At 46.7% G+C, this 18735-nt stretch overlaps 1 protein-coding gene across 4 annotated transcripts in view; it reads right to left on the bottom strand.

The window, feature by feature from the left end:
• Positions 1-18735, bottom strand: part of Cfap61 (cilia and flagella associated protein 61) — a 278953-nt gene that overhangs the window by 7490 nt on the left and 252728 nt on the right. For all 4 annotated transcript variants that reach the window (NM_001430465.1, XM_087652240.1, XM_087652242.1 and 1 more), the window contains 1 exon segment: positions 4718-4808. In NM_001430465.1, the coding sequence (NP_001417394.1) occupies positions 4718-4808 (91 nt within the window).

Raw genomic sequence — 18735 nt, 5'->3', positions numbered from 1 at the left:
GGAAACAACATCTCATATATCATGTAGAGGGTACCTTAGAACGTGCTGTCTAGCTAAGGATGCCCTTGACCCCATGACCCCAGACCCTACCTCCCAAGTACTGAGATTACAGGTGTTCAACACCATACCTGGCCTTCGGTTGTTCGTTCTTCGTTTTTCGTGATGAGATGGTGTTGCTCTATCCCCGACTCTCTCTGGAATAATGTATTGTTGCATTGGCTTCCTGTTCTGTGTGCTGGCCGACTCACATTCCCCGGGTAAATCCCACGTGGTAATGATGTATAATCCTTTTAACATGCTGTTGGATTTGGTTTGCTAATCTTCTGTTGAAGGTTTTTACATCTAAATCCACAGGAATTCTGGCCTGCGGTTGTTTTTTCCTTAAAATTTATTTTGGTGATGCCTTTGCCTGGCTGTGGTATCGCCTCTCCTATTTGTTCCCGAAGACTTCAGGGGAGAGTGAAGTTAATTCTTTAAATGTTTGGTATAAGTCATGAATGAAGTCTGAGTTTAACCTTTGTTGAGATGTGTGTCGGCTTTCACACGCCCGTGGAAAGCAGAGGTTTGCTTTGGGTGTTTTCCTCAGGGGCCAGCTTCTGTGTGCTTTGAGGCAGGGTCTCTCACTGGCCTGGACTCAGCCAGGAAGGGTGGGCAGCCAACCAGTGAGTCTCAGGTCTCTGCTTTCCAAGTCTCAGGATCACAAGAACACGCCACCAACCTCACTTTTTATGCAGGGTCTGGGGATTCAACTCAGGCCCTTGTGTTTACACTGGGAGCACGTACTGACTGAGGCAAGGCCCCTGCCCTGTTGAGAAGTCTGGCCAAAGGCTTAGGATTTTGTTGATCTTTCAGGGCTCCTGTTTTTACTGACTTTTTTATTCTCCCAGCCTCTATTTTTTTTTTTAAGATTCTTCCTTTCTTCTCATGGTGAATTTAGCTTTCTTTCTTTCTCTTGTTCCTTAAGGTGTGACATTAGGTTATTATTTGAAATTTCTCATTTCTGTTTCTACAAATAGAGTCTTTATGTGTGATGTATGGTGTGTGTGTGTGTGTGTGTGTGTGTGTGTGTGTGTGTGGGTGTGTGTGTCTGTGTGTGTGTGTCTGTGTGTGGGTGTGTGTGTGGTGTGTGTGTGTGTCTGTGTGTGTGTGTGTGTGTGTGTGTGTGTGTGTGTGTGTGTGTGTGTGTGGTGTGTGCAGGCTCCTTCTGCAGACATCACAAAAAGGGTATCAGGTCCCCTGGAGCTGGGTTACAGGTGCTGTGAGCTGTCCGGCAGGTTGCTGGGAACAGAACTTGGGTCCTCTGGAAGAATAGCTAACACTATTGCTCTCGCCCCAGCCCAACCTTTCCTGTTTAAAAAGTCGGCGAGTTTCCATCTGTTGCTAACTTCCCTTTTGGATCCTTCTTTGACCCACTCGCTGGTTTCTTGAGTAGGTATTTACTCAATTTCTACAGACTTGTGAAATTCCCAGTTTGCCTTCTGCGCTGGTTCCGAGTTTCTACTACGCAACTGGTAAAAATGGTTAAAAATTTACATGGCGAGGCGTGGCTTTTTTTAACACTTGACAGGGGCTCTGTGGCCTTAAGTAGCCTACCCTGGAAGATGTCCCTGTGTACATGAGAAAAAGGTATTTTCTGGTGCTGCTGAGCGGCTGCCCTGGGCACTTGTGCTGACTCCACGTGGTTCACAGCCCCCTGAACATCCTCCTCTTTCCTGCCTGAGGCCTGCTCTAACCATCGCCCACAGCGATATGCTGAAATATGCAATCCTTACTTTAGACGCATTCTTTCCTTTCAGTCTGTCAACTTGGCTTCAGATATCTGAGGACTCTGTTATTAAGGGTGCATGTGTTACTTTTTTAGTAGAGGAGTTTGAGGAGTTGACTACATAAAATTTGACTATGACCAGTGACTTGTAGGCTCCACCCATAGATAAAATGTGATGTCGATGAATTTATCATTAACAACTGAAATACTCAGGGTGCTGTGGTTAATATTTGAGATCCTGTACTGCTTTAAAGATGGGTTAGAAAGGGACAGCAAATGGGCTAAATAAACCATTCTGATGTTTAAGAAAAGGAATTACTGTTATTTTTATTGTATCTACTGTTTCCATTTTTCTGATGTCAGACGAATAAACAAAATTCCTACAAGTCCGCCTGGTCATCATGTGTCCTGCCAGGCTCAGAGCTGTGACTTTCACCCCACTCTTAGCTGCTGGTGGTGGCATTAGTAGAGCTGTCCTTTGCCTCCACAGGCTTGCACGCACTCCTCCTGCCATGCACCGCTTCTGACCTTTTTCCAATGTCTGTCTGTCTGGAGCCTTGCCCTGTGGTATCTGAAGGTTTGCTCAAAGCTACCATAACTTTAAACAGCAGTAGACCCCATGCCACATAACCACTCTCCCTGTGGCTTTCCAGACTGACAAACAGAAATGCTAAAAGCAGGCTGGTCCCCATTGAGGTTCTTCTCCTAGTTCCTCACGGAGGCAGGACGTAGTCTCTGGCTAGAAAACCCACACGAATGGTCAGAAGCCTTTAGTGTGCATCGGCATAGGCTGAAGACCCACTCTTGTCCTGAGTCAGCACAGGAAACTGGTTCACAGCCAGTGTCAGGCTGTAGATGAACACTTGATGGAGTCATGAGGAGTCCTGTCAAAGGTGATGCACGCCACCGAGTTTAGCAGCTTCTGTTTCCTTCTCCTCTCTTTTTTCTCAATAATTGATCCAATATTGATGCATCATCCTGAATGCCTAAGCACATTCCCGGTGTTCATCATCTTGTGGTTCTCAACCTTCCTAATGCTGACACCATTTAATACAGCTCTTCACGTTGCGGTGACCCCCAGTCGTGAAATTATTTCATTGCTACCTCATAACTAATTTTGCTACTGTTGAATTATAATATAAATACCTGATATGCAAGATATCTGACCCGAGACCCCAAAGGCTGAGGACCACTGTTAAGCAATGGTATAATTGCATGGCATCATATGGAATAGTTCCACCATTCTAAGGTACTCTCTGTGCCTCACCAGTCACCCAGCCTTCTCTCACTTGAAAAATTACATCTGTACTGGCAGTGCTCATTCAATCTCCCCCTCCCCCATTATCCCCGAAAAGGTGTCATTCAAACTCTATGGTATTTTAGTAGGTGATTCAAGCAATCTAGAGGTGATCTACTGTGTGCCAAAGAATGTGTGGGTCCTATGCAAATGCTGCCCCATTCTCTGTGAGTGACTTGAGCTTCTATGTGCTTTAGTATCCTTCAGGGTACTTAAACTGGGTCCAGAGAGTGTCTATACCTCCAGTTTACTCACGTTGTTTCTCTCTCAAGGCCACTGTGGGACTGACTGGAATATCCATGCTATGGGAATTTTGACTTTTTAATGTAAACATTTCCTACTGACACTGACTCCTGACTTTTACCTATGAAGACCCTGAAGCATGACATTTTGATTCAAATTTTATAGCTATGCTTCCAACCTGAGTCTATCTCAGATTAGTAAATTACCTACATTCTGGAGCAAGCCCTGAGGAACTGTATTGGAAATCGAGTGTGAAGACATGGGAGTTAGTGATTTCACTCTGCTCTGATCCAGGCTTCTGTTCCCAGCTGGAGAATGAGTTTTAACAAGAGTCTGATGCTTGTGAACCAGACTACCGCTTAACTAACCTATGGTGAGCTATTTAACTTCAGTTTCTCCGCCTGTGGAAGGTCTATGAGGCACGGGGTTTCGTTATATTAAGTGAGGTGGGTAAGCTCGGGCTAGAATATGGTATGGGTTACAAAAACGATTTCACCCAGGATGTCCAATATGGTGGCTCTACCATAGAACCTGCAAGGCTGTGGTTGCTCTCAAGTGGAAGTGACAAGAAGGGACATAGGAACTGTCCATTCAGATGTCAGAATGAGATAGAAACCAGTGAAGGCCCGGATATTCTGTCTGTCTGAATGAAGTGGAGTCTGGGATAGACACTAACTTTCCTCAGCTACGCTAAGGGCTCCAGTATCAAGAGAATTGACATGCAGTTTCACAAATACTTCCTGATTTCCACAGAGCAAGGTGCCTCTGGGGAAAGAAGCCTAAATTCCAGATAATTCTCTATCTTCTTGATATAAATGTTTTAGTTATACAATTAGTGTATTCTGACATTGGGGTGAGTTCTCTGCATATTTTATTTTTTGATTTTATTATATTTTTGTGTGGGGAGGGCAGGAGGTCTTTGTGACAGTCTTGTGTATCTCAGGCAAGTCTGGAACTTGCTATGTAGCAGAGAATTATCATGAACTCCTGTGCTTCCTGCTTCCACCGCCAAAGTACTGGGATTATAGACACACACACACACACACACACACACACACACACACACACACACACACAGCAATAACAGAGAGAAAACTAAAGGATGAGATTTCCATTCCTGTCAACAGGTAAAAACAACTCCTATCTAGTCTTCATGGTTAGCTGGTCATGAAGATACAACTACTTGTAAAAAATTGCACGAGCAATGTCCAGAAAAGGGTTTAAGGAAAGTCACTTCCCCTGAGACATTACCGTCTTCATTTATAGACACCAGAGTTTATCTAAGGCAGTGCAGAGGGACTAAGAAACCACTATGAGATGGGAATGAAGGGAGAAAGTCCAAATGATCAACGGCTGTCAACTGCTTACAATTTGCAAGGAATAACACCCACATGTCCACTAATCACGCTTACCTGCTTGGAGGTTATGATTTGGCGCAACTCTTTCTTGAGATCAATAAAACGATCGTGGAAGAGGGCCATGCACCACGGCTCCGTGAAGTAGCTGGTGAGAGAAGAGGAGATTCAGTTAAGCCGGCAACCCTCTCATTACCACTAATAAAGTATTTACCTGCTTTTTTTTGCCTTGATAAATTACAGTTCTGGCCCCATTGCAATCGTTTGCTCATAAAGAGCCTCGCAGAGCAGCCTGGCCAATCAATGTTTTAAATGGATGTTCCTGATGGAAGGCCAGGTTCCGTAATTACATTTAAAGTGGTTTAATTCAGAGCTGGGGCAGGACCCAGTGAAGAATCCTGATTTTATCAGAATTTAAAAGCCTGAAGACTTGTAAAGAACGGCGTCTCCATTATCTGCCCTCATTTGAGAAAAACAGATTGTGGGATTGACTGAACTGCTGCATGAACAGATTAAATTTGGGTAGAAAATAACACAAATGTTGTTCATCATTAAGGTTTCTGGATTAATAATGAGCAGAAAGCAGGCCACCTCGGTGCTGCAGCCTGGCCTCTGCGTGGCTGCCTGATGCTTAACTGAACCACTTGCAGGGAAACTGTGCTCTTGGGTTAAGATTTACTGTGAGGACTTACTACCTGTTCCCGGAGGGAAGCGAGCACATTTTACACAGAGAACATGACTGTCCACCATTCACAGCATCCCAGACAAAGGTGATACACTCTTGGAAAATTGGATACATTCTTGCCACAACCAACCCACCTTATAGACATGTTAGCCTTTCCTTTATTATAATGGGAAACATCTTGGGACAGGTAAGTTAACTTCCTAGAGGTCTGAGCAAGCCTGACCCCACCATGTCACTCTTCTCTGGGAGTGATTTTGCACCCTCTGCCACTGTCCGTGGGTGCCACCAGTCTGTACATAACAAGAAAAATGGTTTCCAGCCAGGGGAGTGGCAGAGGTAGAGCTCCTTAGGGCTATCAGGCACCAGAAGATGAATTTAATAAGTGTCTGTGCTTGAGTCCGCACGGCACCCGGTTGTGACATGATTCCCGGTTTAATTGCCACCTGTAGTTCATCTATCATTAGCTCTGCTATTGCTATCTACCCTTTGTCCCCAAGGTCCCTACCGTGCTTCCAGTACTAAAAAAACTCTATGGACCCAAAAGACAGGCATCCCTGCCAATGTTGACCTTATATCCTCAAGATGACTAAGGAGTGGACAAAAGGGAAAAAAAATTAAATGAAGCAGTGGCAGAGTAGAAACTGTTGAGGAAGAGGATGATGAAAGGCTCAGTTCTGAGGCGGTGGCTTAGTGAGCCAAGACCCCAGGGAAGGGTGAGGGAGCCGCATGGAAACCTGAGGGGAAAATCAATCGCTCACTCCTGTGTAGGAAGACAAAGTGTGAACTCCTGGGGGCAGGAAGGGGTCAGGATCACTTGGGAAGGTGGGACAAAGAGCCACAAGCCTGAGGTGATGGTTTAGAGGGTATGGATGGATGGGTCACCCCTAGCAGAAGTATCTGGTCACATCCACCATAGCATTATTCCATGGGTTCCTATCTTGGCAGCTGCCCACAGCAGGCATCAATCAAGTGAGTGATCACAGACTCAGTGCACAGCACACTGACCTGGTTTTGACTTCTGGCTTTACACTGTCTTTCACAAACCTAGAATTTGATTCTGCTAAAGGGGGCTAAACTCTGCAAAACGCCCCCAAGATAGGCAGCATCAAGAAGGGGAGAATGAGTAGGGTGTGCTGGGGGCAAACCTGCAGTCCCAGCGTTCAGAGAAAAGGAGATCAGGAATTGTTCGGTGTCAAACTGAACCATAACGTGAGTTCATGGCCAGCTCACGCTACAGAGTGAAAATCTGTCTCAAAAAGCGGGGACACAACAGTCATTTATTATTCACATTTTGGCACCAACACACACTCACTGAAAACACTGTCATTTCTGATCGAAGCCGACAGCATGCTTAGTCTAGGAGTATAAATTCATAAAGGCATTATGGTGACCTGGTGTTCATTGTCGAAGCAAGAAGTAGGAGGTTCCCGCCCCTAGGGCCTAGGACTTCCCCAGCCATGAATGTTCTTCTGATATTAACATAATTACACCATTTCCCCCCTTCCCCTTCTCCCTCCAAACATTTCCATACACCCTTCCTTGTTCATTACTTGTTGTTACGTGTCTACCTGTATGTACATATATGCACACACGTTCCTAAATACCGCTTGCTTAGTCTGTATAATGTTATTCGTATGTGTGTTTTCAGGGTTGACCTTTTGGTATGGATAATCAGCTGCTGTGGTCTCTCCTGGGGAGAATTACTTTTCCCACCCCTCACATTCCTTGGTTGCTGTAGGGCAGAGGCTCACAGACTTTCGCCCTCCAGCCATGAACTTCTCACAACATCACCAGGTTTTTCTGTATCACCACCCCCCTCCTCCCACATTCAGGGACACCAAGGGAGATGGAGTGGAAAGAGTGTTAGAGGTGGAGACTAGGGAGGAGTGATGTGAAGCACTCTCTTATGGACATGTGGTAACCAGCACAAGAACTGCAAAAGATGGGGCTGTCAACACTTCATCACGATAGTGGAGGGGCTCATGAAGCCCCACTTCCTTCCTGAGGAACGATAGACAATTAGTGGTGGCTAGAGACAGAAGAGTCATTTCCCTCAGTGGTATAGCCACTTCTGTGGTCTGGCAACTTGCTCAGGCTCCAGTAAATAACCCCCTACCCACACTCATACAAATGACCTTGATGGTACTCAGCGGGTTATACACACACACACATAAACACACAGAGACACACATACAGACACACACACACACATACACACACAAACATACAGAGACACACATATAAACACACATGGACATACATACATATATACACACATACATACACAGATACAAAGACATACACACAGATATACACAGGCACACATAGAGACACACACAGACACAAACACACACAGACACACATATACAGACACATATAAAGACACAAATACACAGATACACAGAGACATACACAGACATAAACACACAGAGACACACATATATAGACACACACACAGAGACATACACACAGACTCACACCTCAAAACAACAACAGACATGAAAGTAGGAGGGAATCTCTCAGAAGAAGGGGGTTCAGCAAGAGTGGGGGGGTATAAAGGACAGTAATGGGGTAAGGGAGCAAAATACACTATATATATGTGTGAAATTATCAAAGACTAAAAATAATAAAAATCAACTTTTAGAAGACATGTTGAAAAAGTTAAAAGTGAAAAGTCCACTGCTACATACAGGGTGGGGGAGGAGGCAAGACTGAGGGTGTAGATGGTGGGAGAGAACACATGCCCAGCGTGTACGAGGGGTTTGAACCCTAAGGTGAAGGTAAGGGAGGAGGAGGAGAGAATGAGAGATGGGGAGAGAGAGAGAGGGGGGGGGGAGTGTTCCTTGTTTGCCTATACAGATGACCTCAATTACTCAAGGACATCTAAGCCCGAGGAATGGCATGCCACTCATGGGAAACCTGGCTGGTATTCTGGGCCTACGTTCCTGGGCACACCTCCAGTCAGCTTCCTCAAGGGAAGGATGTCTCAGAGGGCTAGTCTGGTCCATCTCCCCAGCTGGAAATGCCTTAAAGTTAAGTGGAACAACAGCCTCAGTCACGACACCAAGCACACTGTGCCAGAAGTCCCACTCCCCATACAGAGCACTGCCAGTTCCTAGGTTAGAGATCTAAATAGTCGCTGTTTCCATGGTGCCGCTGTAAGTTCCAACCTTCGTGACCTCGTCTTCTCTCTCATGCCATTCCACTCTAGCACAGATTTATCCTGTCAGTCCTGGTGGCCATCTTCCCTGCCCAGAGCCCATCAGCTGTCCTGTGTCGCTCTCTTGATTCTCACTACCCACAATAACGCGAGAGTACTCGGGGGAGACTGCACCTCCCTTAGGAATACCCGCATGCCTGGGCTGTGTCCGCCATTGACATGCCCGTGTCCCTACAGCTGGGGAGAAGTGTCCGGGTTGGCCTGAGGTTGATTTCTGTGTGTCCTGCAGACACAGTGTGTGTGTCCTCAGTAATTGGCTCTCACCGTACAGTTATGGCGGTTAGCCCTGAGGGCATTAGCAATAGCCTGTACTTGTTTTCTGGTGCCTCCCTCACCAATAACTGGGAGGCAGCCCGTGCCATGTCCAGTACTACAGCGGGACTGCTTCAGGAAGTGACTGACTGTTCTCTCTGTGCTGTGAACCTTTTAAGTTTTGGCAGACGTGGAATGATGTGTACAGACAGCCCACGCCGTGCTGCTCTGCTGCTATAGTAGCTTACAGATACGTTCATGGTCCTACAGACCCTCTCTGCTTCCCCATTCACTCCTCCTCTCCTTCTTGGAGTTAGTGGCAAACTCATTTTTTTTTTAGAAAATTGGACTTTATTAGAGAAAATGAGAGACTGGTAACAATTTTAATAAAATATTTCCGGTATTTTAGAAAGCCTTTTCCAACAGCAAAATATTATACCTAGCAAACTTGCTAACAATTCCTAACATACCATGTCATTCCACACATATACAAAAACACATACACACATACAAGATAACACACACACACACACACACACACACACACACACACACAGAGGCCAGAATACAGGCAGTGTCACACACATTCACACCATACACATATTACATATAAACACACACACAGCACAAATAATACATACCACATATAATAAAACACACACCACATATAATACATACACCACATATCACACATACACCACATACACATGCTACATACCCCACCCAACACCCACATATACTCAGATGCTGTAAGTTCTGGACCCCTGCAGCAGTCAGCACAGGGGTGCCTCAGATCCAAGTTCCTGGCAAACACTCCTGACCCAAGACAGACGTCAGACTGCCTCCCTTTTCCGTGGCAAGCTTTAGTTTCAGCCATCCATTTGTAGGACAGGTGAGAGGGGAACAGGGTGGCAGGGAAGCTGAGCTTGGAGTTTTCGTCAGGAGAACCAGGCAAGTGCTGAGTTTAACCAATCTCCCTCTGCAGTTGTGACTGGTCGGACAAGAATTGGTTCCTTCAGATGTAAGGGCATTAGAGAGACTTTTACTTCAAGGCTCCAGTGATGGCACCTCTCCCCCAGGGGGCTTTGGCTAACGAACTCCCTTTAGTGGAAAGGGGGTCTTGATGGAGAGCCTGCTAAGCCCATCGTAACTTGGAAAGGCCACAGGCAGGAAATGTGTTGACCCACCTAACCCATGCAGCTTGGAGGCCCACTGCAAGGCACACTAGGGACAGAGCAAACTGTTGTCGGCAGCCATGGGGAGTCAAGCGCCGTATCGCTAGTCTGGGAAAGGATGGGGATGCAATCTATAAGTACAGTTGTACTCACTGGACTCTACTCTGACCCTGACTTAAACTGAAAAGAATCTTGAGTTGAATCACAGTGAGGCAGGGACCGGCCCTACTTACTGAGCTCGGGGTCAGTTTCTGCAAACACAGCCCACTTGCTTTCATGAAGAGTTTGGGGAAATTTATTTTCCCTGAGTATTGTCAGTTTGAAAAGAAATGGTACCGATTCGTTTCCTAATTTATACTCAAAAAATGGGGACTGAGAGCAAGACAAGGCTGCTCACATCTGTAATCCAGGCCTTTGGGAGGCAGGGTTTGGGAGGCCATGAGTTTGAAGTCAGCCTGGGCTACGCAGTGAGATATCGGCTCAAAAACAAATGGAAACCCAAACTAAGTGGCTTGCCTACATGCACACCTCCCTAGAGATCACAGGGAGAGGGGCAGAGGGAAAAGAGGGGAAAGGTCCCGGGTTTCCTACCCCAGCAGGACATGCAGGGTGAGGAGGACAGTCACAGACTCTCCGGAGCTGGACAGGACAGGCAACCTCTGCTCCCTTTGCCAGTGGGGGGCTGTGCCCTCTCTGTCACCTGGCCAGCCCCACACTCAGACCTAAGAAGGCCTGGGAAATGTCAACTTGTGGGACCTCGCTAACCATTTCCGGTCGATGTGGCCCAATCGTTGAGCCATTGATCTGCCTTTTCCGCAGCGCATCGGGTTATTGACAGACACACAGACACTGGGTAGGACTCCGATAGCCTAAGCAGCCTGCAGTCAGGCTGAGGAAAGCAGATCCACACATCACCGTGGGAAGTTACAGTCGCTGGCCTCAGAGAAAAGTACAAACACACCTGTGGGGAAACTCCTGGACTCCAGCCATCTTCCTTCCCCAACCTCCCGAACAGCTGCAGTGTCCTGTTAGCCACCGGGCCTATCAGAGATCACACTCTCAGAGAATTACCCAGAATCCCTGTCTGCTCTCCATTTGGTTTTCTGAGTCTTTCAGTTGGTTCAGGAAAACCTTGAGTTTCACCTTAGAAGGCGGTACTTGTGTTCCAGCCTGGGCAGTAGCTCAGTTGTAGAGTGCTTGCCTGGCATGAGTGAGGCCTGGGTTCAAACCCAGCACAGGGACAGGGGAGGGAAGGACGGATACGATCCTTGTGGATCTGGCCACCCACCATGATCTCCTTGGAGCCAAACCAGCTCCAAACTCTGACCTTCCTTGCCTGCTTGCCTGCCCCGCTGATGGGAATACAGGAGGTCACTGGGTGACACCAGCCAGTTCCATTTCAGCTCAGTCATTCTCATCTCCTTTCTTTCTGTGGCAACACTGTCATTTGTCAGCCTGTGTGACATTAGTGAGACTCTAATCTTGCCCGGCCTCAGCCCTTTGACCTTTAAAATGGGTGCAGGGGATGGCCCTTCCTTACTGTGGATGGTTCAGGGAGATGCACACATGCAACTCAGACTTGCCCGTGTGCCCCACACAGGGCAGGGTTCTGAATAAAACTCCTTCCCCACTGCTGTCCCTCCCGATGGCCTTGCTCTACCCAGCAGTCTTAGAGGCCGACAATCCCTTCCAATGTGAGTCTGAAACTAAAGACATTCAATCATTTGCTTTGCTGCAGAAATGCACACTGGCTTCATGCCTAAAAATGTTGCTTCTGTTGGCATTTACCGCATGATGTCACAGCCTTTCTGTCCATCAGCAGCAAAGGGAGCTGGGTTTGGTAGGTACCTCTGGTGGCATCTGCAGTCAGGGCAGACACTGGGCTTCATTCAGTTCTAAGTACGTCCCCTCTTACTTCATCCATGATGTTTCTTTGTACATCTCACATTAGGAGGGCATTAACGTAGTCTGCACTACAATCCCGAGGCCCAGGTTGTCTGCCTACTTATGTTGATGCTATATAAACTCAGGCCTAATGGTCTGAGGCGAGGTTGGCATTTAGTTCTGCAGGAAGGGGGATGCTCTTAGGGCTCTGGCCTCCCTTCCTGTCCTTCCCCGCTCACTCTGCTCCTCTTTATAGAAAGCCCCATCGTTTTCCTCTAATTAGGCCACCGAGGGCCTGGCTAACATCAGGCCTCACGGCCACTCAGCCTTGTTCCAACATCACCCATTTCCTATCTATTTTCTGTAAGGGAAGGAAAAAAGTGTCCATGTGCACAGAGAACCCCCCACCCCATGAAATGCACAGGACAAGAAGCCAGAGGAATTACGTTTGGAGAGATCACGGATGCACGCCAGTAAAGCCCAGAAAGGGACTAGGTCACCTTTGTATTCCCTTGGCTAAATTAATTGCTCTCTAAATTTTTAGGAGTGCTTAGCAGAAATACCGTTAGCAGACAGACTACACTCCGCACTTAAGGCACATTTAAAGGAGTTAAGTAACAAATGCACGTTTGACAGAATTCCCTCCACGGTGGGCTTTTAAAGACGATGCACTCCTGGCTTCCATGGGAGCCTTGCAGGTACAATAAAGGACGAAGCAGCCTTTTACTATCTTTGTCTCTCATGATGTAGGGTCTGTTGGGTCTAACAGTAGAGCACACCTGTCTTCTCTCTTCTCTTCCTCTTCTCTGCAGTGCTGAGGGTCAAACCTTGCCCATGCTAGGCGAGGGCTAAACTCCACGCCTAGGCTATAAGCAGGACAGTGTAACTAGCGTAGTCCTATCTATCTCCCCCACTCCATAGTGTGGGTGATGGATTATAGCCTGTGGGAAGGGGAAAACCTCAAAGCCCACGCTGCAGTCAATGAATGAATGAATGAACACAGAGTGAGGGAGGGAGGGATATTTCTCCAGTGTGGTCAAGTCCAGAATAATGAATGTAGGGTGAATAATGGAATTTTTTTAAAAAGCCACTACTTGGCCAACAACATAGTAATAGTTGAGTTGGGTTGGAAGTGCCCATCAATGCTCTAACATGGGTGGAAGAAAGCAACAATGAAAACTACGATGCTCACAGCCTAAAGGCACCACTCACTAACGACAAAGGTAGGGAAGCAGCCCTACTCCTCTGTGACTTGGTTAGCAGGAGGAATGAAAAGGCAGCTTAGCATCCTAGGGCTCCTAATACAGTAGCCAAGGAGGATGCAGGCTCCTTCCAAGGCACACAAGCTGAAAAGAACAGGACAGAGCAGACACACTAGAGCAGGGGAAGCTCTACAGGACCGGAGACTGGCAGCTATTCCACCGCCCCTCCCCCAGGGTCTTACTATGCAACCCTGGCTGTCCTGGAATTAACTATGTACATAAGGCTAGCCTCTAACTCACAGAGATCTGCCTGCCTCTGCCTTCTTAGTGCTGGGATTAAAGGTGTGTGCCACCGTAACCAGGGGGACTCGTAGCTTTTGAAAGTGCTAGTCAGGGAAGGAAAAGGCTACGGGATCGTCCCCAGTTGGAGAAGTTTGAGTACAGACAACATTTAAGGAGTTCCCAGACGGCATCCTGAGCAAGAGGAAGGGCATGAGGATGGCGGTGAGCGAGATTCAAATGACCGGAGATTCAGATTTGTTTTGAAGTAAAGTCATTTTCAAATTCTGATAGTTGGGTTAGTGGGATAGCACAGCAATTTAAGGCATTCACCACCAAGACTGACAATCCAAATTGGATTCCCACAATCCTCACGATGGAAAGAGATTCCCACAGTTGTCCTCTGACCTCCACATGTGTGCTGTGGAACATGCACGGCCAAACACACATACCAATGTACAATAAACAAACAAACAAACGAACCCATCCAATAGAAAATAAAGACAATTCTAACAGTCATGGGGCTGGGGGAATACAAGAATGCGAAGAATGCAGTTATTCTTGGGGGACAGTGGGGTATTTAAATGCAAAGGGTATCACATAAGTGACCACTTTCAAGCCTTAGGGAAAAGTGGTATCTTTCCATGGAGGTAAGAGTGTGTGTGTGTGTGTGTGTGTGTGTGTGTGTGTGTGTGTGTGTGTGTGTGTGGTGGGTGTTTAAAGGGGTGTGTGGGAGAGAAAATAATAGAACAAGTGTGATACGGTGTTTATATTTAGGGAATCTAAGTGAAGGCCTAAGCTGGTCTCCATTCTATTCCTGTCACCTGTGGCCTTTCCAAGTTACAATGGGCTTAGCAGGCTCTCCATCAAGACCCCCTTTCCACTAAAGGGAGTTCATTAACCAAAGCCCCCTGGGGGAGAGGCACCATCACTGAAGCCTTGAAGTAAAAGTCTCACCAATGTCTCTAATGTCTGAAGGAACCAATTCTTGTCTGACCAATCACAACTGCAGAGGGAGATTGGTTAAACTCAGCACTTGCCTGGTTCTCCTGACGAAAACTCCAAGCTCAGCATCCCTACCACCCTGTTCCCCTCTCACCTGTCCTACAAATGGATGGCTGAAACTAAAGCTTGCCACAGAAAAGGGAGGCAGTCTGACGTCTGTCTTGGGTCAGGAGTGTTTGCCAGGAACTTGGATCTGAGGCACCCCTGTGCTGACTGCTGCAGGGACCCAGAACTTACAACCTCTCTGCTTCCCCATTCACTCCTCCTCTCCTTTTTGGAGTTAGTGGCAAACTCATTTTTTTTTTAGAAAATTGGACTTTATTAGAGACTGGTAACAATTTTAATAAAATATTTCCGGTATTTTAGAAAGCCTTTTCCAACAGCAAAATACTACACTTAGCAAACTTGCTAACAATTCCTAACATACCATGTCATTTCACACACATACAAAAACACATACACATATACAACATAACACACACACACACACACACACACACACACACACACACACCCATAGAGGCCAGAATACATGCAGTGTCACACACATTCACACCTTACACACATTACATATAAACACACACACAGCACAATAAACATATACCACATACAACACATACACCACATATAACATATACACCACGTACAGATGCTACATACCCCACCCAACACCCACATATACTCAGATGTCACCGTTGGGAAGCCTGATGTTATTAGGGAGCACAAATGAAGGCAAGCACTTCATTGTGTTACACTTAGTGAAGAGGTGACCACAGATCCAAGCTTTCAAGCCTGTGTTCACTGAACTTCAGTGTCCAGGCCAGGTTTGTGAGGGAACCACAGTTAGGGTTACAGTGTGTGCATAGGATCAGGCTAATCTGAGGGAATGGCTAGGGTCAGCTGGCCACTGAACACGGAAGGGACTTCTTCCCTCTCAGTGAGAGGGTAGTCTCCATTTCCATAAAATACAGAGCTCTTCCTTTAGAACTCAAAGATACCTGAGATTACGTTGGAGAGCTCTGTCTTAAAAGACTGGGGTCCAGAGCAACTACCCAGACCCATATGGTCTGGCGGGGGGCGGGGGACAAGCCATCAGGCCGCTGCGATGTGCATGCTCTGTGGAATGTACTGCAGGCATAGAATGCATGCTCACCATATTGACAGACCCAGGCGAAGGAGGGAAATAAGATAACATCTAATTGATATTTGTTTTTAGTTGGGTAATAAAAAGGCAATCATTTTTCTAGAATTGGATTAAATAAAAATATTTTATTAATTTCCTCTGTCCCTCTGGTCTCCACTTCTCCCTTCCTGCAATGCTGACAGAAGGGCTGTGCCTCATGCCAGACGCTCAAGGTCTACCCCGAGCCACACCCTGGCCCTCATCTGCTTCTTTTAATAATTTTTACAAAGTTGGTGTTCAGTCTTGCTTTACTTCTTCTGCATGGCACTGATGGATTAAATGGTTTCTAAAAAGTCTGTGCTTGTTGAATTGCCATTGAGAAAAGTATTTCAGGTACAAGCATGAAGATGCTAAGGTCCAGACAGGAAGATATCCACAGGAAAGTGATGATGTAATTGGTCATCACAGTCTTGTACTGTGTAGTGGAGTAAGAGCCGTGGATAAGCCACAGGGACCTGATCCCAGGGGCACTCAGCAGGCTGTGTGGAAGCCTGGAAGGTGTGAGTGTCCAACAAGGGGATTCAGGTCAGAAGGAATGGCATGGGGTTACCCACAGTGATGTGAGGGATGCTGGGAAGGAGAAATGATCTGAAGCCTTAGTGTCCAGCCATAACAAGGCAAGATGCAGTGGATCTGGAGAGGTTCTAAGTGTCCATCTGTGGAAGAGTATGGAGAGCTTTAACAAGTAGGCTATGTCTACTGATGTCCCGAGTTCTGCAGGCAGCGTGAAGGGTGAAATGGAATGGAGTAAGCGCAGAAGTGAAAGGACCAGCTGAATGTGGCTGCACAGAACAGGAGGAAATCCTGGGAGGCGGAGTGGAGCGCCTCTGCTCTCCTAACCCCTCAGGAGCTGGATGGTTTTGTGAGTTGCTGCACTGGAGAAGAGAGGAGATGTTACAGACACACCCAGCTTCCTGGCTTAGGAGAGGGAGGGCGACAGGAATATAGGTTGGAAACATGGACAATGGAAGAAGAGAGGTGAGGAGTTTATTCCTCCTCAAAGGTGGTGTAGAGGGTACCTACAGTTCTATTATGTCAGGTCTCGGATTTCAGGATCCAAGAGAGACATTAAGATGACAGGCTGTCCTTTTGAATAAGAGGCTTATTAAAAAGTCATTCACTCCATAGACAGGCAAGATGGCAGGCGTTCTGAAGAGTCTAAGCTTGTGAGCTGGAATGGGGTCCCCTCTCACAGGTCCGTTCCATATGTTGATGAGTAGTCCATACTATATACTTAGAGTCATGTTGCTTCTGATTCCCAGATAGCAAGAGAAGGGGAAAGGTTTGGTCCTTGGTTAATGGAGTCCTTTAATTAGTCGCTTCTATGAGCTATGTTGCCTGAAGCCCCTGAGAGTATAGTTAGTTAGGGCTTAGTTATCTGTCTTCCTTTGTGGAACTGAGCCACAGCAGCCATGGCAGCCATGGAGCCACGGCAGCCACGGCCTGCAGATTTCTTTTCTAGAAGCTGAGAGGGAAAGGAGAGAGAGGCTCACATAATCCCCAACTCAAACCTATATCTATCTGGCCAGACTGACAGTAGCACACAGTCAGAGCTGGATGATGACATCACGAGAGAGGGTGTGACCTGATTCAAAGATGACAAGATGGTTGAAAACAAGAATCCAGCAAACATGGACATTTTACAGAGGTTGATGGAGGGGAGAATGGAGTGAAGCTTGCTTGGACAGTCACCGAATGAAATAACTGAGGAAATACGGAAAGAGAACGTGGAGCAAACTGGTGGCTTCCACTAGCACGAGAGCCCCGGGGGCCCAGTGTGGTTTTAATATTACAGAAACAGAATTTTGCATGCGTGTTTGCAGCTCACTCCAAGGTTCCTCGGTGTAGTTTGAATCTTTCTCCATTCCTCCATTACTATATGGGCACGCTTTTCAAATGATTGAAGAGAACCCTGTCAGTTTGTTTCTCGGAACTGACCTTATTTATTGTGCCACAGTGCAAGTGGAGAGGTCGGAAGACATCTTGTATGAACCACTTCTCCTCTCCTCCCACCCTGTGGGTTCCACGCATCAAACTCAGGTCACCAGGCTTGATAGCAAGTGTCTGCCTTTCCCCATCAGAGCCATCTCACCAGCTTGGTCTCATTCTGTTAATGGCGTTTTTACATTGCATAGAGAGACTAAATTCCAATGTGTTTTCCTAATAGTGAACATCTCCAAACTTCCCACTATCCCAAGTTACGTCTCCATTGAACGTCTACCTTTGTGGTCGGTCACTAGTGGAATTTCTGAGTCAACAGGTGTATATTTCAAATTGAACGGAGGTCAGAGGACAGCCGTTCCTCTGTAGCAGTCAATCCTCTTCTTCAGGTGGGTCCAGTGGACCAACCTCAAGGTGTTAGGATTGATGACACATGTCTTTGCCTGCTCGGTCACCTCCACAGTCCCACCTTAGCCACTGGCACCTCCAGGCTCCATTCTGACCGCAGGCTTTAAATTTTCATGTATTAAAGACACTTCAGGGCACACTGAGCATGCCATATTTATTTATTTATTTATTTATTTATTTATTTATTTATTATTTATTTATTTACTTATTTATTTTATTGGATTTTAAAAATTTATATTTTAAATGTTACCCTCTTTCCCAGTTTCCCCTCCAGAAACCCACTATCCCCCTGACCCTGCACACTTCTATGAAGGTGCTCCCTCCCACCTTCCTGCCCTGTCATTCCCTTACACTGGGGCACTGAGTCTTAACAGAACCAAGGGCCTTTTCTCCCATTGATGCCCAACAAGGCCATCCTCTGCTACATATGCGATGGAGCCATAGGTCTATCCCTGTGTCCTCTTGGGATGGTGGTTTAGTCCCCGGGAGCTCTGAAGAGGGTGTCTGGTTGGTTAATCTTGTTCTTATGGAGTTGCAAACCCCTTCAGCTCCTTCAGTCCTTTCTCTAACTCCTCCACTGGGGACCCTGTTCTCAGGTCAATGGTTGGCTGTGAGCATCCGCCTCTGTATTTGTCATGCTCTGGCATAGCCACTCAGGAGACAGCTGTATCAGGCCATTTATTTTATTTTATTATTTATTTTGAGACAGCATCCTTCTATGTACCCTGGCTGCCTTGGAGCTCTATGTAGAGCAGGTTGGCCTTGACTCACAGAGATCCATGTGCCCCTGCCTCTGCCTCTTGAGTGCCGGGCACCTTGTTTTAACTCTAGGATGGGAATG

The sequence above is a fragment of the Rattus norvegicus genome, chromosome 3 (assembly GCF_021556685.1).
Source record: "Rattus norvegicus strain SHRSP/BbbUtx chromosome 3, alternate assembly SHRSP_T2T, whole genome shotgun sequence".
NCBI classification, from domain to species: domain Eukaryota; kingdom Metazoa; phylum Chordata; class Mammalia; order Rodentia; family Muridae; genus Rattus; species Rattus norvegicus.
This window is presented reverse-complemented; position numbering and strand designations above follow the sequence as displayed.